Raw genomic sequence first — 25,648 nt, 5'->3', positions numbered from 1 at the left:
GTAATTTGATATATTTGCAAAGATCTTCTTTGCCTTGTCATTGCAATATCTTGTGAGTTATAAATCTACTTTATATTAAGCCTATATAAACAAAACTAGGCAAAGTAAAGAAATCTGAATTACGTGTACAGATACTGTAGCTAACATGGTTCAGGATTAAGCTAAGCTCTGCTTGAAAACCTTAAACAACCTAATTTGTACAGATAGTAGTAAGGTGTCTTTTATATTGCTAGAATTTAACAATAAGGCATGCCTTGTAAATTAAGAATCTAAAGAAAAACCTGCTTGAAAAGAAGTTAGGTCCCACAAATCCAGTTTCCGTGTTGATTTGGATTTGTGATGGGTTTAAGGCCTTAATTTAAAAAATTATCACATTTGTCACACACACAACACAGGATTTAAAGGAAGAATAAAAACTATTTATGTTGTTAGACATTAAAATGACCCACTTATGGATTCCACCAAACATACTGAAAGAGCTGAAAGCTCCTTTGTGAGTTTTTGCAGCTAATTTGCAACTGATTATGCTCGAACTGGGTGCCCTTCAGCTTAGTAAACAATATGCTTGCTAAAATTACTGCAGTCTAAACCAAAATCATTGTGATATGGTTTGATATCTTTTGTATATTCTGCAGAGTACCATAATAAGTCCGATATGACACACGAGTTTCTAATTTGGTTTTCAATTTTGACACACAGTCTGGGCATTGGGACAGAATAGGTGCAGCTAATTAAAACGACAGTGGAGAGAGAGACTGTAGATGACAGCAGATCTGGAGACAGCGACGACTAATGAGACTGTAACTATGTCTTAGTATACTAATACCATGAAGTACACACTATGTAGTTTTCTCTATAGTCGTATCAGCTTTGCAGTCGGCACATAAGACATTACAGATGTGCATCAAGGCACCTGCATCTATTGCTTTCTATGTAAACTGTTAAGAGACACCAGGGTCGTGTCACCCTGGTCTTGACACTAGTCATTGTCGGTTGAGACGCATCAACCCTTCAAAATACCCCATAGTTTTATTTTCCAAGACCAACGTGTATTAACTATTAAAAACAGCAGTTTTACTACATTCATTCACCACATTGCAGCGACTGCCCTCTTCATCATTTTCTATGTGAAGCATCAAGTTTGTACTACAAGCGTAAATTAAATCCCGTCGAATGACACAAAGCAACCAATGTATGCTGCACTGCACAGGGCAGCAGAAACAAACTAAAAACACAACACTGACTTATAACTATAACACTAACTTATAACTCATAGGGTTGGGCAACTTTTTCTATTCTCATATCGTCCAATTATGATTCGAACACCAGGGGGTGGTGGGAGTGGGAGGAAGTGGGGGGAGTTAAGTCACAGCACACCAGAGAAATGCCAACATGGATAATGTAGTCTTAAGCTTGGTTTAGGCTTCTGCGTCGCGTCGACGCCGTACCTACGCCGTCGACGCAGACCCCTACGCGGACCCTACGCCGTGGCCTGACGCGCGCCTCCAAAAAATCCTGACTACGCGTCGCGTCGACGCGTAGTGACGTGAACGTCGAGGACTGTGATTGGTCCGTTCAGAACGTAATTTTCGGTTCAGTCGCAGCCCTATGGTCGCAGCACAACAACACCGCCATTTTCAAAGTTTCTGTGGTGAGAGCTACAAGAAAAACTGGACCAAGCCGAAGAAAGAATTATCGAGGAGGTATGCAAGTACGACCACCTCTACAACTCCTCTTCGCGGCAGCAAGAGCCCCCCGAAACCATACAAAGACACAGCCGCACCCCCCTAGCGGCTTGGCGGTGAATTGCGGAGCAACGCGTTCCCTCGACGCAGAACTACGAATGCTCAGTGACGGCGTAGGGTGTACGCCGTAGGTACTGCGTCGCCGCGACGCCGAAGCCTAAACCAAGCTTTAGTGTCAGACATAAAATATTTTGTATTTGAGGATATTATGGGTTTACACAGCCACATCTGCAAGCTGTTATATGGCATTTATAGAAGAGTGTGAACATTTCATTCAGAATATTTAAACATTAAAAAATAATGGCAATGTCTCCTCTATTCTAACAACGGCTCCTTTTTAAAAGTCTGTGGGTCTCTGCTTGGTGACAATAACACAGCATTGTGTTCCATTAAATGTGATTATCTTTTCTTTAATATCACAATCAAAATCATATCCACAAATTAACAACCCTTATGGCCTACAGAACAAAGTTTTGGTGAGCAAGTCTATGGAGAATGTGGGGTCATTAGATGCATGGAAAAGGGATGGCAAAGTGGTTTGCAATCAATTATTTAAAATTCACTCGGTGAGACTGTACCAAGCAGTAAAATTATGGGTTGGAAGACCAAAATAATTAGCTGAAAGAGTCTAAAAAGTTGAGTCGGTTGATAATTCTCTGAGTTTGTCACTATGTGTGCCACCTTTCACATCACACATTGCTGTCATCGAATCCATTTGTTAATATAAATAATAAGGAATATTGCATCTTTAATGTTTTTAAACATTTCATCTTATCTGCAAATTATACTATCAAAAACATGCACCAATACATATAAATCAAGATGCATCTTTGAAAGTATAAAGTTTAAAAACTGTAAAAACAACAAAGAAACGTCAGCTCTTGCTAACAATTAGCTTTTGACATGTCAAGCTAATTTTTTAAAGTGACTTTTTAGTGCTTCCAGCTGATTTGTCTGAAAATGAAAGTCCTGAATGTTAATTTTTCTAATGTAATCTGCAACCCTGAAACCCCCAATCTGTGGTTGGTAGGCTAACATTCGCTGTTTGCCTCCAAAGCTTGACAGACTAGCCTCGAAATGGTTGCTTTGCCATGAATGGACATCCAAACAGCTGAGGTATGCTCAACTGGAACACAGAGAGATGGAAACCGTGACAAGCCTGACAGACGGACAGTGTTAATGTGTAATGATATACGACACATTTCCAATATAGCACAACCACACCAAAAGAAAGTGCAGAAATGAAAGAGTAGTTTTCTATGTTTTACTTGTTTGAATGTACGGGTGGTAACACATTAGGCAAATTTGTATACTCTCAGCACGATAATGAGAAACACTGCCTTATGGCAACAGTATAGAAGTCCCCACACTAACACATGTCAATACCACCTGTGTGAAAGTGTGAAATTTGCTGCCCCTCGAGCTAGAGCCCACAGTCATATTCACCAAGATAAAATAAATGAAATAAAAATGGTTTTAATCCTCCTACCACAGTATTTCTCAAACTGGAAGTAAATCACATCTGTGTAGCTGTTTGTTCTGCACCTGTCAGCCTAAAGTGTTTCTGCTCGTCAGCCATGTTACAGTGAGCATGTGACCCCAGGTACTTGCCTTGAAGTGGACCTGTTCCCCAAGAGCACCAATTATACAGCTAGTGTTGTGAGTGCTGTGTTAGAGCTGCATTAGTCAAACTTGCAGTGTAGCAACCCAGGGTGGCAGCAAGACTTAATTACCAAAACTCACGTAATGTGGTGTCATTAAATAGTACAGTGTTCATGCTTACATTTTATTCTTTTCTGTGGCTGAGAAAGGGAATTGTTTTTTGCCACAAGTCTACCCAACAGTGGCGATTCTAGTCTTCTTTTGACAGAGCACTTGTTTGGTGAGGATGAGGAGAACAGTTTTATATTAAACTAGTCATTTTTTTGTGAGGTGTTCCTCCTCACAGAGGGAGGTTTATAATAGAGATTATTGCTTGTGTGGATAGTTGTTGTTGTTATAACAGCATCAGGTTTACTCATCTTATCCACTCTTCTGACAGGCATGACCAGATCTGCTGGGTCATTCACACAAGGTCACTCGAGAGCCGTTCTCTTTAAATCACGTAAGAGTTGTTAAGTGTCGCATGAATCAAGGTGTGATTCAGTGTGAAACAAACTGAGGAGTGCCAGGCTGGCATTGTAAGAAGCCGATAGCCTAAAAGATTTAGGCCATCTGTTCAGAAGGCACCTCGCATTTGTTGTCTTGTGGGCAGGAGGCACCAAAAGGAAACACAAACAGGAGGCAAGTGGACTTCCAGATGGCTGTAGTCTTACCTGAATCCCAATCAGGATGCCCTTCTGCGGTAGCTTAAAGCCTGTGGAGAGCATAGCCTTCAGGAAGGCTGAATAAATGTTTGGTCCAAAACAAGCTACCTGCAATAAAACACACAAACAGACACATGACTAACTGTTAACGCTGACAGTATACACGTATTAACACAAAACGTGGCTTGTGTGCCTTTGAGGGGCTTACTTCTCCTGTGGAGGCCATCTCACAGCGAAGTACAGGATCTGCATCCCTCAGCCGTGGCCAGGAGAACATGGGTGCCTGGTGAAAGAAGGGGAGAGGAAGGGATTTGTTTCTGCATGCTTTTGATGGAAAAGGACATCACTGCATGTGATGGTAATGAGCCGCGGCTGAAAGTACATCACGTCCTTTAGCTGTGGCCAGTTGTTACTGCATGTCATTTGATCAGTTGGATCAGTTTACCAAAAAGGCAACGCTCATGAGAGTTAAACATGAACTACAACCTGTGTTTAAATACAAATTCCTCTTAATGGAAAAACAACTGTGGAGGTATTATAAACTAATAAATACTGCAAAGACAGTGGCAGTCAACAGAAAATCATTTCCCACATAAATGCCTTCACTCCATTGGAATCATATCAGGGATTTTATAACACTGCTGCCACCTAGAGGTGACACAAAGTTTGCATTCTCTTAAAAAAGCAGGCGAGGCAAGCCAGCAGCAGTTGCCTCATATGCTTATGGAATGTGTATGTGTAATGATGAATAATGGCTTCTACCAAATAACACTAAAAGTGGCTTTTTCCCCATACTAGTCATCATTTCATTTTGCCTCTTCCAAACCGTCATTTCTGCCTCAACTATGAAACCTGAAGGGCACATCAGAGAAGAGGGAGAGTTATGGTATGCATAGAAAGTTAAGGAGATTAGTGCGACAGCTACTGGTGCAGACAGACTAAAAACATGGAAATCTGTAAAGAAAGGAGGCTTCTCAAACTGCAGGCCACCAGTCGCATTAACAGCCTGCCAGACGCGCCATCGTCACAAGAGGAGAAGGTTGGTGGCCTGAGTGGAAGGGCAACAGCAGGGCGAGCCAGAAGAGGAGAGAAAACAAAAGAAGATGGAGATAGTGAGGAGAAAGAATCAAATGACAAGTGGAGAGAATGAATTAAAAGACTCCAGAGAGGAGATGGGAAAAAGTAAGGAACAAAGAATTAATTTAAAGAATGGGGAAATAAACTAAACAAAAGAAGATGAAAGGAAGGGAAAAGGGGAAGAGAATAAAATCAGAGCAGAGGGAAAGGATTAGATAAAATCATAAAAATAGAGATGCAGAGGAGAGAATGATTGAAAGGAAAGTGCCAGAACAAGAACAGAAGACAATAGCTTCTTGTTATTGTATTACAGAAGAATTAAGAATAGTTGGGCGCCATGTGGAAAGCCGTTCTTATTTCTCCATTTAAAAGCAGACAATCCCCATTACCTTGAAGAGAGGGAGAGAGAGGTGGTGGTGGTGTGGCATTGTGTGGTTCATGAGCGTGCACACACTCAAAGAGGCGAGGGCCACTAGGGGGGGATTCATCCTTGAAGCGGGCTATCTAATCAGCTGAATGTAATGTTCGCATACTAATGTAAGGAGGGACGAAGAGAAGGGAAAGCAGGCGGGGAACCAGCATCGCTTATCATGGCTTTGTTCAAAGAGTCAGAGAAAGACAGAGAAGTATGCAGAGATAAAACAGCAGAATGTAACCAAGAAAGAAAATGAAATAGAGGGAGAGGAATACATACAGAGAGAGGGGGAACTTTTAAATGTGCATTAAAAGAGACAAGAAACTAGGTGGTGATTTTGGTGAAATAGAGGTGAGACAAAAGCATTTGCTCTTGGGTCTCTGTAAATCCAAAACAGTGGAACTGTATGTAAGAGAGGGGACCCCCATAAAAAATGTAGAACCAAATCTGCGGCAGCCACTTAAAACTATGAAGCTAGGTAGTGGAAGTATAACCACCACCAAGCTAGAAAAATGGTATCACTTACACAAGTAGAGATTTAAATGGTCTGGAGATGAGAAACCACCCACAAGCCTTCATGAAGCAAATGAGAAAAACCTCAGTGGTCTCATTCATAATGTTATGCCCTCCAATTGCAATGGTGTGTCTCCGGGACAGACTGTATGCGAATGGCACAATAACCGAGGCTCTGTAACTACGACATCCTACCAACACACACAAGCACTCCTTCCCCATCTCCCTGTCCCACACCAACCGCCCACTCCTAAGAGACAGTAGAATTGTGAAGCTCCACAACATGAACAATGTTATCTTGGTGCACCAGCTGAGCTTCAGTGGAGACGGAAAGGAATAAAGTAAGACATTTCCACATAACGTTGCTGCTAATGTCATTCTTGTCGGAGGCGAAAGTGGCACCTGTGTAAATGCGTGCAGCTGAATGGAAACTAACAGCCATATATGTGCTTACAGATTTTTGAATGACAGTTCCCACATTTTTTAACTGATGTTGCAAATGATATTTTAACACTGTAACAAAAGCTTTAGGAAAGACTGTTTTCTGAAAACTTACCTGGAATTGGTCTGCTAAGGAGAGCAACATGGTTGACATTTTAGGGCACTACTAGGGGTTTGCTCGGGCTTTCATAGGTCATTATAAAGACTTTGCTAAGTGATTACTAGATTAATTTTCTAGATGATCAATGCCAGGTGGTTGCTTGTCTTTTTGGTTGTTATTCCAGGGTATTCCAATAGCTTGCTAGGTATATTTTGCTAGGTTACTAGATCATTGCCAGTGTGCTGCAAGTAGCATCTTTTGGCATTGTTAAGGCGTTGCAAGTGGGTGCTAGGGTACTGGGGCTGGTGCTTTAGCATAATTAGTGCAAATAAGTAATGCTAGGGTTCAGTGTTGTTGCTTTGGAAGTTGTGGCTGTGGTAATTCTGGTTGGCAGATGGAGTATACTATGCAGGTACAACTGTCAAAGAAGCAGTACTGGTGCTTGCATTAGTAGCACTGGTGAGTAGTAGCAGTGCAACTGCTTTCTGTTCCCGTTTAGAAAACCAGATTAGCAGCTGGAGTGAGTGATATCACCATTAACATCCCCACTGTACAGTAGCTGGTCTAAAGTCTGACAAAAAGGATAAAACTTTAACCAATAAAAGTAAACGTCAAAAAGTTTAAAAGACGCTCAAGTGATTTGAAGCAATAAAGTTCGATATGTAGTGACTCACTTAAAGGTGGAATTGGGTGGATTCTGTCAGATGACTCCCATTATTCTCTATGGAGAAAAGGAACATTATCGCAAACTTCTACAACTATATAATAGATTGCCACCAACAGTCAAAGCACACATCTCAGTGAGCAACATCAAAGGTATATGTGACAACACTGCACTGAGAGGTAAAATATCATGAGGCAGCTGTAACTCAGGAGGTAGAGCGGTTGTCTGCCAATCAGGAGGTCAGTGGTTTGATCCCCGGCCTCGGCTCCACATGCTGAAGTATCCTTTGGCAAGATACTGAACCACAAAAACTGTGAATTCATATGTACGTCACTTTGGAAAAATGCATCTGCTAAATGACTGTAATTGTAATTATATCATAATACTGCACATTGATCAGCAAGCACACTAGAAAGCATCATATTTGAAGAGGTAGACATTATGCATTAACCAACACATTAAATAGCAGATATTTCTATGCCAATGTGTTTCTGTTCAGATAGCACTTCATTGGTATTAAAATGACCTCATACTGCAGCTTTTACAGAAATGTAATGGCCAGTACGATGTTTTCAGCATTTTCCTCAGTCATTGAGCTCACAAGAAAGTGTCTCACAATAATGTCCTGCATGCCATGGTCAAGGGGACAAAACATTCAATGTTGGAAGTTATTTTTCTCCAGCCAATAAGTGTGCACTGGGGACTGACACCAAACCACCAAACCCACTTCCTCCTCCTCAAATGTTATTTTCGTGCCCCTCTTCCTCTCAGCATCATAAATACAACTGTGTTATTGTTCCTATGAGTTTGTATATAGAGACAGAAATTACACAAAGGGGACTTGTTAGTGAAAGGAAAACAACGTGGCTTCAAACGAGGGACTGTCGGAGAGAGAAAAGAGACAGCGCAAGCAACAGAGTGAGGTTGAGAGGGAATGAGACAGATAAATGAAGATGGTCTCTCTGGATGGCAATGACTTGTGCCTTGTGATGATATGAGGACAGTGAGGATGAAGGCTTAGATGGAGTGCATTTTGATGGCACACACTTCAGGCTACTAAGGCTGGATAATGGTTTCAGACATCACAGTGTGTTTACAGAGGGGGCTTGATGTTGAGGCAGCAATAATGTGTTAAACAGGAAGAAATTAACTACAGTCACACTATTTCATTAAACAATCGTCATGTATTCTGTCAGGGTTTCCAGCAAGGCCCATATTAGTCGGGGGGTATGAAGTCTGTATCATAGACTCCAAGTAAACTCTGAAAGTCTTTTAAGCCTGGCGCCTGGAGTATTCAGAGCTCTGATTAATATTCTTCACCACTATGCAGACTAGAAATTGAAAACTTTAGGTGGTGGGGGAGAGTGGGGGATTATACCTGCGTGATTGGCTCCAAACTACAGCCATTGTTACAGCAGCTCTGTTGTAATTAGAGGGAGAAATTACTTTGGAAAAAATAGCTTTGGAACAGCTGGCGACACATAAACTCTCTCACATCCAATCTAAGAAGTAAGCCTCCCAGCCGGCAAGAGCAAGCACCTACTACCCCCCCAATCATGCCTAGGTAGAGGGATGGAACAGTAGTTGTCGTTTTTGTTATTTCATCCAATGGAAGCTGTACGAGCAGAACCTGAAATATCTAATAACAGACCATACATGTAGAGTTCTTTACATAGGAACTATTTTTCCAACCACACCTCTTACATCAGGCTGTAAAACATTCAGACGTGGTTATTAGGACTTGAAAGGAACATTGAAAGTCACTTTTACACAGCAGGTAGCTATTAAACCTTTAAAATCCACCATTGTGTTGGTGGCAGTTAAATCTCTTAATTCTGAATGTACTTAAGTTTAAGAACAACATAGTCCTGTATGAGTTCAGAGTATTTTACAACTTCCTAGGCATATAAAAATCCTTTAACACACACTGTACATGATTAAAAATCCTTTGTTACCAAAGAATGTTTATCTTGTAAACAGTTCCCTGTGTGACTTAGTGTTACTCTTCACGTTCAGGAGTCCTTCTCTTTTATCCAGAAAATGGCAACAGCCTAGGCAGCACCGGGACACATTTGAGCCAAGGATATTCCCATTCATTACCTTGGACCCTGCACATTGTGTGACTATGGGAAACACTATAGAGGCATGCTCAGGCTGAAGATAAGCAGTAAAGCAGCGTCGGTTGGATGTAAAGATGGATGGTTAACCCGATGACCATGACCAAGCAAGGATGGGGCGAGATTCACCATTTTGTGAAACACATGACTCGATAAAGGATATTACTACATGAGCTCACTTTTTTGCAGATGACTGCATTCTGTTTGTATTTACATTTTACACAGCATCCCAACCTTTTTGGAATCAGGGTTGTGCTTTTTTGAACTTGTCCTTATGTGCAGTATGAATACAATGTTTATCAGTAAAAAATCTTAAACGGAATCAGAACAAATCCCTTTGTGAAGCCTGAACCAGGTGTTTTAACGTACACACATGGACATCAAAGCTACATCTACAAAGTTTGACGCAATAGGATAATAGGGAGGAGCTAAAATGGGGGCATCTCCATGACTGGTGCCTTTAGCCGAGCTACACTTGAACTAATCAATGAGCCACTTTGGCCAATGAGACAGCACTTGTGCTGACTGGATACTTTCACAGCAACTTGGGCTGACCCGGGGTCACATTGGCCAACCAAAGGGGCATTTGGTGAGTAGTTTGTTGACCAAAAAAAGCACTGGGGCTCACTGCAAGGGCACAGGGACTGAACACATGGTCAACAGGCCCTTAAAAGGGGAACATGGTGACCAGCTGTAACTTGGGCTGACCAAAGTGACACATTTGTGCTGACTAGTTCTCGTATGGACCAATTTGGCCAAGAAAGTAGGCCGTTTTCACGGTACAATAGGAAAAGCACAGGTGTTATTAATAACACTAATGATGGATTCGTTCTGCACAGGACCGTGAATCATGTATTATTTTCTTATTTACCCCTGCGCTTTTCCCACATTGATGTGTCATAGAAGTGAAAAAAACATTGTACTGAACCAAAACTATGCAGGATTTTGACAATGAAGACTGAATAAAAAGCAGAAATATGATTAATTTGGTTGTGCAAACCCGTTTTGTACTGCACTTGGGCCTTTTTCACAGAGGACATTTTGACAGGTTTCAAGTCCATCATGATTATTATCTCTGGTACTTACGACTGCATGCCCTGCTGTCCCTGATAGAAAAACATGTCCAAGGCCAGCCCATTGTACAGCATGCTTGTGTTCAAACACAAATCTCCCTTACTTGGAACTTTTTTATTTTATTTTATTTTTTTTTATTTCAACTTTTTCTACATTTATTTATCCATCCATCCATCCATCCAATTTCTCTCTGCACTCTATAAATGTTATTATATATAACAAATAATAACGTTTGAAGAAAGAAAGCCAGTCAGGCAGGCAGTTTCCCTTCTCACCTTGATGCCAACAAAATCAACAGGAATGATGGGTTTCTCCAGCGAGGGCAGGCTGGCCTCATCCAAAGGCTCTCCCACCATCACTTTGGTTGCCACATTGATGAAGTCCACACCAATCGTTTTGGATACAAACGGGAAGGAGCGTGATGCCCGCAGATTACATTCAATCACCTAAAAGGGTACGCAACACAATTACTGTCTTTTCAAGAGAGCACTCAAAATAATAAGATGATAAACACGCTGAGTTCCGATATGTAAATTACCAGCACACAAACATACATACAAATTGCAATATTATCTACGGTCACATTTCCTGTGTGTGCACTGTAGCTGAAACATCAAAGCTAAAGGCAACATAGATCAGAAAATCCATCCAGTTTCTGCAAATAATTTTGAGCACAAGGTGATTTCACTTTGCGAGTGAATTGCATTTGATGCAACCAGGCGTGAAAATGTCGATCTATCATTTAGTCATACCCTGAGGAAATATTACCTACCATGACATCATTGCCTTTAACCAGAAACTGAGTATTAAAGGGCCCCGAAATTTCAAATGCTTGCGCGATTTTCCGGGTGGCAATCTTAACCTGAGAGCAATGGAAAAAGAGCACACACACAACAATACGTATGAGGCTGTCATCAACAGTTCCATACCATGATATCTCTATGAACACAAATGGAGAATTTATCTGTGCATAATGTCCATTATGATTTAAATAAACACAGCATATGAATGGAATATCAACTGGGTCATATATTATGTATATATCTTATAGTATAATTTATATGGTTTTAGTCATTATGTGAATGCTGGGTGTGATTTAGCTGACCTTTTCTAGCGCCCCCTGGCTAATAGTCTGCGTTGGGAGCATTAGGGTGGCATCTCCCGAGTGTACCCCAGCATCTTCCACATGCTCTGTTATGGCGTGGACCAGAACCTGGACAGACACATAATGATTATATATTTGCATGCAGATAAGAAGAAGAGCAAGCAACAGAAATACTCACTCAAGGCAGCTCAACTTTTGCAGCCTTGGCCCGTTCTCTGATGATAACTTTTCAGATTTAGAGGCAGATGGCTTCCACACATGATGTGTTTATACCGACAGCATGTCACAGTGCAAACTAGTATACTAAAATGCAGTGTCAACAAGTGTGAGTGTGTGCAGCACTGCACATTGAGAGGACTCAGGTCAAAAACTGAAAATGCATTCAAGACAAAGAGCTTGTATTTGCTGATGGACTAGCTAAGAAACAACGTATGCCGACGTGTAGTGTCAAAAGAATAACTTCCAACATTTCACCCAAAGGAAAGGAGATTTGTATCTCCAAGCCACTCTGTGAGTGTGTGTCTGTAAATGAGCTGCAGTATCATTAGCTCATTTAAACTGCTGCTAACCACAACATTCATTAGCACTCTTCAGATAGAGCCTGTAATTAATACGTATTATCTCTGACTTTTCCGCTCTCCCACACATATACTCATGCACACACACACCGCCTGGCCAGGAATAATGAGGCCTGTTTGGTATTCAATGAGTGGACAGCTTGTTAATGTGATACTGAAGATAATGGAGGGGCTGCATTCAGGGAAAGTAGAGAGAGAAAATCTACCATACAACTGGATTGCCCACGTTCAAACTGACACCCTTGAAATGACTCCCACAGCCTAAACAATAGAAAAACAGACGGGGCATTCAGGACAAGTACCTAGGTGGCTCTGTCGCCTACTGCAACTTAAAATGCTAACAATTATACAGTTATAGGACTTTTTCAAAGTTAAATCAGCTTAATGTAAAACTTTCATGAAGAGAAGTCATTGGTCCATGTGTCTCAGGAGTCATTTAAAATCTAATTTTGCAATTTGCCTTTTTGATTATCCTCCCTAAATGTGCCCCGTCTATTTCTTTTGGTGATTTCTACATTGTCACAGACTTCATTAGACATATGAAAATGCCCTGCTGCTATTTGTGTCTAATACTGTATATGATTAATATTATAGTTTTCCCACCAAAAAAACAATTATGTCATTAAAAATTCAAATGGAATAGGGACTTTAATTCTTTTTTAGATTGTCTTCTTAAAATGATTTATCATTTATCAGTTGGCCAACAAACATAAACCCCGTGATTGAAAAAATAAACTTAGTACCATGTAACACATGTGTTTTGATTGTCAATGTGTAATTAATATATTGTACATAAATATTTGAATAAAAAATATCTCCAGTTTTTCCGATAGCTTGCATGTCATGTGACCCACCTGTTGGTATCTGTTTACTGGTCACTTTGAAAAGCTCTTGTCTTCACTTTTTCTATCAGGCTCTGTGCCCTTTTATCCCTTTTCTTTGTCTGCCCTCAAGTTGGGAAGTAAAGTGAAATTGTGATTTTTTTTTCCACTGAGGTCTCCTGCCATGCACATTCTCCAACCTTTGCCACCTTTGTCTCAAAAAAAAAAAAAAAGGAAAAACCCAGGCCCTGAACTGAACTAATCTAAAAAGAAAAATTCATTTAGTATCACCACTTACCTGCATTTTTGTTTTAATGTATTCCATTCTCCCAATCAGATCTGTCTGGGCTGTAATGTCTTTTCAACTAAGATGAATGAGATTACTTCTACTTTATTCATCTGCTGGGCTCAATATCTGTCCTACTCCTCCATTTAAACTGAAAAATAATGGAGGACTGAAAAATGCCAGGCTACAGAGATGAATAACAATGATACTGTTACAAATGAAAATATGGTCAAATGGGGTGTCATTTTAAATAAAAGAGGGACAAACATTGTTGTTTTCAAGGCTGTTACACCGTGCAACATAATCTTACATTATGTCAAAGATGTATAGTCATATTTTAAATGAAACAACATTTTTTACCTCACCTTCTGGCACTTCATGTAATTATTGTAGGCAGAACACAATAATACAGTGCATCAGGTGCATGTTGTGTACTTGGCAAAGCATTGAGTCTACAGTGCAAAGACTTCTTTACATACACAGGGTGGAAACAGGGTGGTATTAAAGCGAGTAAGACAAAAATAAGTGAACAGAACAAGTCAGTAATGTCTCACCTTGCCACCCTTGGCCACAGCATCCACCTCTACCTCTCTGGCGCCACGGATGAACTTGGTGATGACCACAGGATGCTCCTAAAGGAGAGACAGCAGGATGGTTCATCTATCAATGAATCCAAGGTAAAGAACCCAAGTCTGAACGAGGTTGTTGCCTTTGTGTGTCTGTGTAGTGTGTGTAAACTTAAGTTAGTGAAAATCTTGTTATTTTTGGCTCTGAGCAAACTTCTAATTTGAGGGAGTTGACTCGAACGTGAACCAATGGGTTTTTTAGGAGTTTAATGTTCTTGAGTTGTTTGTCACCTGACCCTAACCCAACTCAGCCTGTTTCACTTGCTAAAGACAATAAATGATGAACAAGTGAAGATGGCTGCAGCACAAGCCTGATAAAGCATTTCCAGGGAAGGTCCTGCTGGTGTCTGTGGGCCTTAATGTCAAACAGCCATTAATTCAAAGGCTCTGACACCAAATACTAAGTATTTCAATTACACTCGATGCTCAAAAACAGTGACTTTGCAATAAAATTGACACAATTCCTCCACTGCTCATCTGATGTAAACATGACTACTCTTAAATTAAGGGGAAGGTCGTCAATTTCCAGAGCCCCCAAGAACGTGTTTGGTTCCAATAATGTGAAACAAAAGTATTTCAATAGTGCTCTGTTTGGACCTTTTAAATCACCATTAACAGGCTCGCTTTGGTGCTCTGCAGGTGTGACGTGTGTGTATGCTTGTAGCCTGAGGAAGGAACTCTTGGAGGGGCTGGGTGCCCCCAAACCACTTGGGCGTTCAGTGAAGTAGAGATGCACAGACAATACTAGCCAACAGCTTTGCCAGCTGGTAGCATTAGCTAATTGAAAGCAGAGGGAGAACACAACACGAAAAAGTATGACAGTGCTCGTGTGTGATGGAGAGAGAGATCACATGTCCTAACATGTTAATTTAGTACAAGACAGCAAAAAAATTAAAAGCCAAGGTAGGACTTTTGGAGGCAATCTCTTCGCACATGTGCAGGCATGCACACAGTGATCTCACCTGGGACACCTGAGTGGCCTCCTCCAAGAAGCGTTTCATCTCCTCCTCTCCGTACGCAACGTTCATTGCAGAGCCACTGGTGAGATGCAAGCAGGAGAGAGAGTGAGGGAGAGAAAACAAAAGGCCACAGGAGAGGCAGAGACGCAAGCAAACAGGAGAACATACAAGCTTCAAATGATCGTTCAAAACACTCATTATCTCTCCGTTGCATCACTATTACCATCGGGAACAAGGTCTGGAAACAGTCAAAATGAGAGAGAGGGAGAAGAGCTGCTATTTAGGTCGAAAAGCACTGCAGGCTCTTGAAAACGAGTTCAGAACTCAGTCATTAAAAAACAACAGATTTAGGCTAGTTTTGTTGTGGCGGTTGTTGTTGTTTTTGATTTTAGACTGCTAGCTGGGCTATCCTCCTGTTTGAAGAGGAGGGGTTGAGAGAAACAGGACAGAGAGAGGCCACGGGCTCGGGATAGATCTTTATGCCTCAGCTGCCTGTTGCTCACAGGCAGACATATGTCCAACCCCCAAATGAATACTGACCCCTCATTTGAGTACCGACGATGTGCATTTACATTCAGGCATATCCTTGACTTGGATGCCATCTAGTTTCTGTATGACTGTTCTCAGATGTTTCACATGAATACAGTTTTTGGGAGGATGTTTCTTTAAAACAATTCTTCATAGGAAAAAAAAAAAAACATTATATGCTGGCCCAGTCGATCACTGAGTCAGCCTTTGACAAGAATAAAATGAGTATGCAAAAATGTGTTTTTCAGTTTATCGGCCCTGCTAGTACAGCCAGTCATGGGAAATGTGTTAGTAGTGATGGTGATGATTGTAGTGCTGCTAGTAGTTACAACAGAAGTGCTGTGTTTATCTTATTACTTTGCCTGGAAACATTTCTAAGTTATATTCGTCAGCCAAATGTTTTTGGAATCAGGGCTGTAAAGAAGACTGACCCCTGGTTCAGAGGGCAAAATATAAAGTAACTAAGGGGAAATTTTCAGAATGCAAAACAAACACTGGATCTAAAATAAGACAGAATATTTTCTGTGGCAAACCCAGTTAAATGACTGGGCTAAATGTTACTGGCTGATGCTCTGCATTATTATTGTTTCGGTGTAGCGGAGAATGGCATATGCCTTAACACATTGTGTGGCAATAATTACATTTTTCAGTCTGTCTGAACAAATACTATTCAGAGGTCTAACCCATTTGTTACCCACCACATCCTGAATTGATTTCAACTTTCAAAACATTGAGACCCAGCACCTAAAAAAGTCCCCAGAGTGAAGGGAAATTCAACAGATACAACAATTCCAAAACAATGGCATCACAATCAGTTCACTTGATGGATTTTTACGAAAGTAATTTGATTTTCAGTCTTGTGTTTATTACTTAGGTCTAACTGGGACGTTTCTCACCCACACAGGTTTGCTCTCACACAGACAGAAATTCCTCAGAACAACTGTGCATTTGCTGTCTTGCCAACGTTGGCTTTTGCAGCACTTGTAACAGTGAAGAAATGAGACAGTTTCCAAATGTTTAAGCTTTGAATTGACATTTTGGAAGCTGTTTACTAAAATGGAAAAACCATAAACTAGTTTGAAAACTGTCTTATTCCTTATGCACATCATGGTACAGATGGAGCAAGCAGTGCTGGCATGTCACAGCAGTTATACTGCGAAAATGTTTTCATAACCAAAAGGAATGATGGGTTTAAGTATGCAAATAAGATATACAATATATGGATTTTCTTTTTAAGTTATTGCATAAATATATTTTAGGGCAAAACACTTCAAACTTTGTGAGTTCTGTTGTGTGTGTGTGTATATTTCACTGTTACAAAAATATGAAGCACGAATCTGACAAGGAAGAGAGTGTTTGGTGTGTAAATGTGTGAGTTTGTGCATATGTACCGAGGCTGGGAGGAACATTCAAAAACCATTAACAAGTATGTCAAAGGGGAAGAGTGAAAATGCTTTGGGGATGGGAAGAGATCAGAGAGAGTTCACCGTGCGCTGATGCTAGAGAGGAGAAGGGAGGGAAGCCTTTCCTCCTTAACATGGAAGACAGTGAAATTTTTAATAATAATAAACTCTGTAACAATAAATAAACTCTTCATTATTAGCATGACTGTGGCTACATCAAGATGAAGTGGATTACTCTGATGCTAAATGTGACCGAGCGCCTGACACACGGGGTTTCCCACCATGCTTAACGAGCAGGGACAGATTCCCTTTTTGAAACAGCATCACAGCTCGCATGTAGAATCGCAAAATGTCTCACAAAACTCCCTCATACACAAGTTTATTCCCTGTGACAAACCCCTGCTGAATGCAGGGTCTGATCACGACACCTGCTGGACAAAAGTGTCACTGCAAAACTGAATGAGCTGCGGTGGAGTAAAGTTCATTAATCATCATAACTGAAATTGTATTTTACTCAGTTAGCAATAAGTCTCCAAATGAGTTATTAAGAAAGCTACTTGATTTTTTTCTTTCATGCCTCAGCCGACCAGGACTGCACTGTCTTCTCCCCTGTATTTGTTCATATACTTTATTGGCTAGAAATGCAAAAAATGTGCTTGTTATTAAGGTGTTACAGTGAGTCATGATGAAGAGACTGCTCACATAATAATCTCATCTGCTGCAGTTTCACTGTGTTTTGGCTGACGTGTGTTTAAACTGACCTGAGAACGTAGGAGGGCCGCAGCAGACAGGGGTAGCCCACCTGGTTGGCGAAGGCAAAGGCGTCTTCCTGTGAAGGAAGAGGAAAGCAGAGCAGATTGTTGTAAGCTTTGTTTACCATTTTGAAAAGATAAAGAGTGTGCCGTGTCACGATAGTGGCGCCAGAAATCATCCAGGTGGTCTGTTAAACTTTGGAGCCACTTGAAAGCACATGTTGAGTTCTGATGATGTGGCATTAAACTTTAGTCTCTTTGGCATCAAGTTTTACACAAAAACAGTTGAAATATGAGGAGGAAAATATGGTTAAAACTGACATAAATGTTGGACTATAAAGTTACCATTACAATTTCACACAGCATGTGGATGATCCGCTGAACAGGTGGAACACTTAGTGTAGTCCTGACAGTTCAGAGGTCACTGGCTAAGACACCAAAGTGCATCAGCCGATCTGTTATTTATTTTACTTTGTATATGCTGTAACAGGTGGAGGAAACCTGGAATATAAACGTCACCAAGGTACAAATCATTTCAAGGCAGACAAAGAAGAAAAAGTATTCCAGCAAACAAAAACATAAAAAAAACAACTGTCTATAGTTCATCAAAAATGCATTTCTAAAGAAAAACTTGAGGTATTTTGTAAAATAGTAAAAATCGTTGTGTTGTTTCTATGGATTTAACCTGTGTTTTGTGTTTCAAGTTGTGTGCAGCTTCCTGTGTATTTAGCATTAAGAAATTCACAGAATGTTAGACAGCTGTTTGATTAAAGCCAGAAAACAAAGAACTAATAGCAAAATCAAGTGCGCGTTTGCATTCGTCCTCATTCTCATACAAGGAAGCAAGGCCCATTTTACCCATTCTAAACACACATACACACACACATAAAAGAGTAAAAAAGGAGAGTATAAGTGCTCCTGCAGTCAGAAAGAGGAGTTCAATTCATCTCCCTTTTGATTTTCTTCTCTTCCATTCAGTTCACATGAGGGATGAGACAGGAGGGAGTCGTGGAAGGAGTCTAGCAGTGAGAGAAAGGCAGTATGTCCTCCTCCTCCTCCTTATCATCATTATCATCATCGCTCTTTCTCTTCTCCGTCTCTCTGCACGTCTCGGCTTTTTCTCTCCATCATTACCCACTGTTCACTCGCCAGGTGGAGTACCATTAACAAACACAAACCAGCTTCCCAGAGACGCAAAAGAACCATCTCCCCACGGCTCTGCTGGAGTTATTCCAACCCAATAAAAACGAAACGCTTCTTCACAATCGACAGGGAAATAGAATATGTGTGCAGACTCTGGAGAGACACAGAACTTTATCCGTGTGTGCCGGCTAATCGCTCCTCGTGGTACCTGAACACATGAGCAACGGTCATGGAAGAGACGTATTTCAGCACTGACGGCAGACACATTTCAGTGCTCCACGTGTTCCACAGAGGGGCCTGCTGGTGCTTCATTGTAACATAGCCGTGAGCAAGTTGAGAGGGCCAAACAGGAAAAGCAGTTAGAAAAAAGGCACGGTGCCTCGATGAGGAAGAAAGTCCTGCACATAATGAGACAAGTTACGAAGCAGAAACGCTGAAAAAAAAATAATCGAAAAAATAATGAGACAAGTTTGTCTGTAGGAAAAAGTGTGATGTTATGTGGCTGCTGACTAAAGCTAATGTTAGGTGTGTTCTTTTATATAAAAATAATACATGTTCATAAACAGAAAAGAATCAACTTTTCTGCTCCACTGCATGCATCAGGCTGCAGTGTGTGCTGGGAAATCCCGTCTCTTAATTGTTAGTGATGTCATGATCCCTGCAGGAGATGCTTTGGTTCAGTTCTATAATTTTTCCATATTTTTCCCTCCATAGGAATAAGAATATGATTTCTTATTACACTACAAGACAGTATGGGTAAAACTCAAATATTAGGTTTTCTTATAGTAGATCCATATGTACACAAACTAAATTAGAGCATAAAAATGAACAAGATGGACGTCTTTTAAAAGCAAACGTCATCTGCCTGGACTAACGTTCTCCAAACACCTCGAGCTCACTGCCTGTGTTAACTCATTTTCTGGAGGAAACCCTGATACCACTGAGGGAAAACATTCTTTCACTGTTTGCTGCCTGCACACACGCGAGCAGTCAAAGCAAATGGACTCAGCTCACTGAGAAGGAGCATGATGAGGACACTTATCAGTCACTAAATCGGCACCTTTTACTGTTTTTTTTAGCTTAGCGTCATCATGCATAACACATATTTCATTACCTCCCCGACTATCCATTATTCAATTGTTTCCTCTCACCAGTGAGCTGAGGGCCCTCCATGGGGCTTGGGCCACCCCGAGGTCATCTAGTATACTGGAGAAGACGGAGCGCTCCTCTGCCCGGTCGATCTGCAGGGGGCTCGTCCCGAGAATCTTCACCCCGTTCAGGTGCAACGGGGCGGCCAGGTTGTTGGGGATCTGCCCTCCGACTGACACGATGCTGCCGGAACAACCCTGGAGAGGAGGGGATGGACAAATGAGAACGTGCGAGACAAAACGGATTTAACAGCAGGTCGAATGAAAGAATGAGAAGTGGAAGGAGGGGAGAGGACAGGAGACGGAGACACTCTTTCATGTCTTGGACCTCCTGCCAGAGGCCTATCAGCCAAGATTAACAGTCTGAAACCTGTGGCCACTTCCAATTATTCTGGCCACTGATCACACAGTGAAAATATGAGACAAACAGAAACAGTTGATCTCGGTCGTGCCACGGGTTTAGTTATCACCAGGGACTGTGTGTGTGTGTGTGTGTGTGTGTGAGCAAGCGTGTGTTTCTTTTAATAACAGCATGCTACCCCTTTTCCTGTCTAGCTGATCCAGAGGGGATGCTGTTTCCATGGCAATGCCAGGTTGTATCTCTTCATTATTCATGGGCCTGCTCTCCTGCTCCTGTCCAGGGTTTATCTCCATGCTCTAATGCTGTATTTATCTCACAAAGACACACACACACACACATAGAGGAAGAGGGGACTGTAGCTGTGAGAGAGGGATTGATGGTAATGCTATCACCCAGAACAAACAAACACTTAATCACACTCTGATCCCATCGCGACATTAACTGGATTACAATTCCTCTGCAGAGGAAAGTCAGATGGACATTAGTGAGCAAACACGCAACACAGCATAAATACACAGACAGCAGCAAACATATACACAGGAAAGCCACAGTGAATCACAGTAATCACAGGGTCAGCTGGGCTCCGCCACAGAGCAACACATCGCAGTGATGCATCCTTAAATACATGATATATCAAGTCTGCTAATGTATGTGAAATCTTAATTAAACTGAGATGAACATGATGGTAGGCTAACATGTTTCAGATAAAGTAAATGATAATCGCTACACTAAGAGTCATTCTGTTGTTGTTATTCAAGTCTGTACTGGCATTATCATTAATTTAGGCCAGAGAATTGTGGATTTGTGAGACTGTATTGAAATGTGTCTCCATGATACTCCTCGGAAAAGCACACACAAGAAATTTCCCCAGTTTGCGTAGATTAAATCAACATCTTCTTCTTAACAGTTCATATAAATGATCCAAATTCTACATAGGGATACAAAGTGACCACCTAAGAACATATTTACCCACAAAAAAACTATTTATCAAGCACAACCACATGAACTATGAGTGTTACAGAGGTTAGTAAAGAGGTCAGTAAACCCATAAAAAAAAAATTCCTCATACCTGTAACTACACAACCCCAAAGCTTAGACGAGCCCATTGCTCCACATAGTAAATGTCCCAATTAGGACTCATTCAGAGTTTTCCCAGTCTCTGTTAGACAGAGAAGGGGGGGGGAGCTTTTGTTTGGCTGCTTCTAATGGCCGAGACCATCCCGGAGGATAAGGCAGAAAATGCTGCACGCTTAACCAGCTTCTGAGTTTCAGAGTTTCCATAAATATGAAAAAAATAAGTATGAATCAACACAGAGGTTTGGGATATTTCCGGTTATGTTTCATCCATGCCATTCTGAGCAGGGAACGTTTTTTTTTTTTTCCCCCTCTCCTTTTTTCTTCCCTCAGCACTGTGGAAGTCTGCTCTGTGGGAAATCCAGAATAATAAGTCATAGTCATGCTGCTAATGTTTTATTTCTCCTTTTTTTATAATAAAGAATTATTCCTGAGCAGTACAGTCACGTCAAAACAAATCAGAAAGCTTTAGTTGGAGAACTTATTATGCCATTATATGTACGTTGTGTGCCAGTCTGAGACCAGTAAATCTATTTGCCCATAATACTGGGCAAATATTATTTTTGTTTAAATTCCACTAGTATTTCCTGCCTCTGACTTGGCTCACATGATTGATTTTTTATTATTATATATGTAATGTGCAATTGATCAATACTACTCTGCCTAGGGAAGCCTTGAATTGATTGCAATGCAATATTTCAATCAGATTCCACTCAGTACACATGAATATATAAGTAGTTATTATCAGTGATATAACCTTGTGATAGATTGGTGCCCTGCGTCTCCCTGAATGCATGCTGGGATAGGCCCAGAGCAGGATACTGTAAGTGGGTGTAGGTGCCCATCTTCTGCCAATACAAAAAACTTTTCCATGATAAAAATGGATATATATAAATACAGTAGGTTGTTTATATATTTTGTTTGAATTTTGTCAAATAAGAGATGTCCGTGTCCTAACCTCCTGTTGGGTGATATCAAGGATGCGTTCAAGGGTCAACTCCTCGAAGTAAAGGCGGTCACACTCGTCAAAGTCGGTGCTGACCGTCTCAGGGTTGTGGTTGACCACCACTGTCCTCTTGCCCATCTGTCTCAAGGCTCTGATGCTGGACACCGCGCACCAGTCAAACTCAACACTGCTTCCTGGTGGATCGAGCAGTCAGTGAATTTGTTGGCCATAAAACAGGAGTTCACAAATTCAGCATAATAAACAGACAACTGCAAGACTGCGACATTCGCTTTCCATCCAAATTATATTCTGTCTTCCATTAATTTTTAACTGCCATGCATAATTTGTGTTTAGACCAAATTTTCTATGAGCCCTTTTGTTTCCTGGGCGACATTATTGCATCCTCCAACCCTTGACAATAACCTTTGCCAAGGCACTGTAGCTCCTGTATGAAGGCATTACACTGTGTGCTTATTGGGTACAAACACCAAAAATCTTTGGTACATTTTCTTTATTATTTGGATTTCTTCAAGTAGTGGCTTGGGCCTGTATTTACAAAGTGTACAAAGTGTTCGTGTTTTCTGATCTGCTCCCATTTCTATTGTTAAATGTGTGTCACTGTGCTTTTAATACAAACTCAACACTGGATCCAGTTCAAAGTAAGTAAGATGAGTAATTAATGAGTAAGTAAATTACAGGGATAGAAAGGTACATGATATTTAGCTGACATGCACATCATATATAACCGGTCCCAGGAGTTTATCCACCCTTATTTTTTAACCCCACCCTGTATTTGAGACTCAGCCTTTGACTGCCTGCTTTTATGTGAGGAAATAGCATAATCAGCTAAACATTTGTATAAACATAGCAATATTAAATGATATGAAAGCTTATTGTTGGACTCACCAATGTGATAGGGCCCACAACCAAGAACCATAATTCCCTGGTCTGTAAAATCCAGATCATGCTCCTGATGGATTGGTTAAATTGGCAAAACAACTGTTAATGATGCATCTCTGCCAGAAATATGTCTATCACCAATTCTTCAGCACAGAAAAACAACCATCTTACAATTAATATTACTGGTATTATACTTTCTAATATTTTTCTTCAGAACATTAAATGTTGAAATTTTTGTTATACTCATTTTATTTTCTGTTAGACAGTGGTTGGATTTCTCAGTCAGCAGAGATGGCTTACCTGACCATGATAGGTACAATACAGGTAGTTGGTCATGGCTGGATACTCTGCTGCCAAGGTGTCAATCTGAGAAGAGGGGTCAGAGAAAACAAGGTTATGTGTCATTTGATCAGACAGTGCTGTTAGGCGACTACACTCACTTACTTTAGTAAATGTTTAACTTTACTTGTGATGGATATAATTACATTAAGGTATTAACATTGGTAATTAAATCACAAACACAATTCAAGAGAAAGACAAAAACCAACAATGAATTTATGCCACTAAATAGTGTTGCCTATGTAGACAAAGACTGAACTCAAACCATTTTTTGAAACAATTTGGAGGCTGAACAATTAATAAATGAATCCTGAAAATAATTGGCAAATTAATCACTAATGAAAATAATTGTTAGTTGTAGCCATACTGGAAGATCCGACAAGGAGCCCAGGCGTGCTCACCTGTTTGACCCAGGGTTTGATGCCATGGGTGAGCCTCAGCTCTCTGGCTGCTCTCTCATTGGAGCCCAGAATCTGACCAACCTGCCGGTCTGAGAAGCCGTCCTGCTTGGCCTTCAGCAGCAGGCCTTTGGGTACTGTGCCACTGCAGGACAAGACAATAAGTTAAAATGAAACAGCAGTTTCAAGAACCACTCACAAACTTTATGGAGTGAGCTTAATAGTCGCTTTTTAGTGGTGTGCACTTTGGAGGATGCTTTTTCCTGAAATGATGTCTCTACATTTGACTAATTTAGACATCAGGATCACTGCCAAAGACATTTCACTCCATTTGCACGGGAACAACAGGACTGTGCCATAACCAAATCTCCCTTCATGCCAAAGGAAAAGCTCATGATTTTAAATGAAGTTAAATTCATTCTGGTACGACACCATGTCACCTCCGAAGAAGAGGGAAGCAGAGTCTGTCAATCATTTGTTGAGCTTAAAAGTTTAATACACAACATGCCTGACATGGAAGCCTGGAAGCCTCCTGAGGTGCATGAACAAATCTGACAAGTAAGCTTATTTCTTCACATTTTCTGTATGCACCCCCCCTCTTATATCAGTGTACTTTCAAGACCACTGAACTAAGAGGGTCAATCCAACAAGTGGGTCATGACTGGCTCTGCTACCCAGTGGTGTGCACAGCAGGGACCAGCCCACCTCAGAGCGATCAATAGGGCATCAGCAAAAGAGGTGCCAAGGTGCCGGAGCACCAGGTTGGCAAGTGCAGCCATTTTAAACCCATTTTAAATCGATGAAACTTTAATGTGAGCTGTGAAGAATGAAAAGGTGACAGAAATATCGTTGGGTATCAAGATTTTGAAGTGGAGCAACTGGACCAATTTATAAAAACCACGAATTTGCTTCAAACCACTCTGGACCTGCAGCATGTGTCGGTACAGAGTTTATACACGGACAGTCACATCTTGTTGGTTCTCTTTCCATTTTCAGATATGATGAATCCGAACAGAGTCAGTATCTTATCAAACCAAGAGGACAGTTAGATTTTTGGATTCTTTGCTGTATAGATCAAAAGGACTGATATCAGATAAATCACTGAGCGTTGATTAGCACAGTTGAACAGTTAGCTTCTGCCATGAGTGGAAAAGAAAAACTTATATACTTATTTGTTGCATCATGTTTTCAAGCAAACTAGCCCACAATACATCCAAAAGTCAGCTGGGGTACAGCTCAGAGTTGGGAAAGGTGTGAAAAATCAGCAGACTCACAGTGAAGGGACAGGACACGAGAGATGCTGATGCATTTACTGGACTGAGCTGATTCGATCATGAAATAAGTAAATAGGATATCTTCTAATTACACCACGCTAGGCCGGTTTTCTGTTTCTGAACGTGTTAAATAAACTGTGTAAATATGACAGCTATGGAGTCGACTGCCTCCCTTTGCTTTCAGTTTTATTTTTTAAACTAAACACATGATGCACGGTGATCAGACTGATATTGATCTTCTCAAGTAACTCCCGCTAACAAAGCAACAAGCATTGTTTCCAATAATGTCACAGTATTCCTTCAACCTCGGCTGAGACAAAAGGAATTCTTATTTCTGGTAAACCACAACCTGCTCTCCCTCCTGCTTATCTGAATTATTTATGACCTTGTAGCGTAACAATATTGGAAATGTCAAGTGTGTTTTAACTCCCACTGCACATGGCTGGGCTGAGAAATAACAACGAAAGGCGCGAGCGGCGTGAGCTCTGAGTCAGAATCACAGGAAGGAAAGGAATTTGATCTGAGAGTTCGGTTTGTCTTGTGTACAATCATCCT

The 25,648-nt window shown here is 40.9% G+C and overlaps 1 protein-coding gene across 1 annotated transcript in view; it reads right to left on the bottom strand.

Moving 5' to 3' along the window:
- Positions 1–25,648, bottom strand: part of cps1 (carbamoyl-phosphate synthase 1, mitochondrial) — a 46,086-nt gene that overhangs the window by 4,584 nt on the left and 15,854 nt on the right. Inside the window, exons 22-34 of the mRNA XM_076746937.1 lie at positions 23,823–23,964; positions 23,383–23,448; positions 23,089–23,152; positions 22,195–22,376; positions 19,805–19,999; positions 17,520–17,587; positions 14,831–14,906; positions 13,797–13,874; positions 11,558–11,665; positions 11,225–11,314; positions 10,728–10,898; positions 4,260–4,334; positions 4,061–4,159 (exon numbers count right to left, since the gene is read on the bottom strand). Of these exons, the coding sequence (XP_076603052.1) occupies positions 4,061–4,159; positions 4,260–4,334; positions 10,728–10,898; positions 11,225–11,314; positions 11,558–11,665; positions 13,797–13,874; positions 14,831–14,906; positions 17,520–17,587; positions 19,805–19,999; positions 22,195–22,376; positions 23,089–23,152; positions 23,383–23,448; positions 23,823–23,964 (1,414 nt within the window). The remainder of the gene's footprint in view (positions 1–4,060; positions 4,160–4,259; positions 4,335–10,727; positions 10,899–11,224; positions 11,315–11,557; positions 11,666–13,796; positions 13,875–14,830; positions 14,907–17,519; positions 17,588–19,804; positions 20,000–22,194; positions 22,377–23,088; positions 23,153–23,382; positions 23,449–23,822; positions 23,965–25,648) is intronic.

Source organism: Chaetodon auriga, chromosome 13, assembly GCF_051107435.1.
Source record: "Chaetodon auriga isolate fChaAug3 chromosome 13, fChaAug3.hap1, whole genome shotgun sequence".
Lineage (NCBI taxonomy): Eukaryota > Metazoa > Chordata > Actinopteri > Chaetodontiformes > Chaetodontidae > Chaetodon > Chaetodon auriga.
This window is presented reverse-complemented; position numbering and strand designations above follow the sequence as displayed.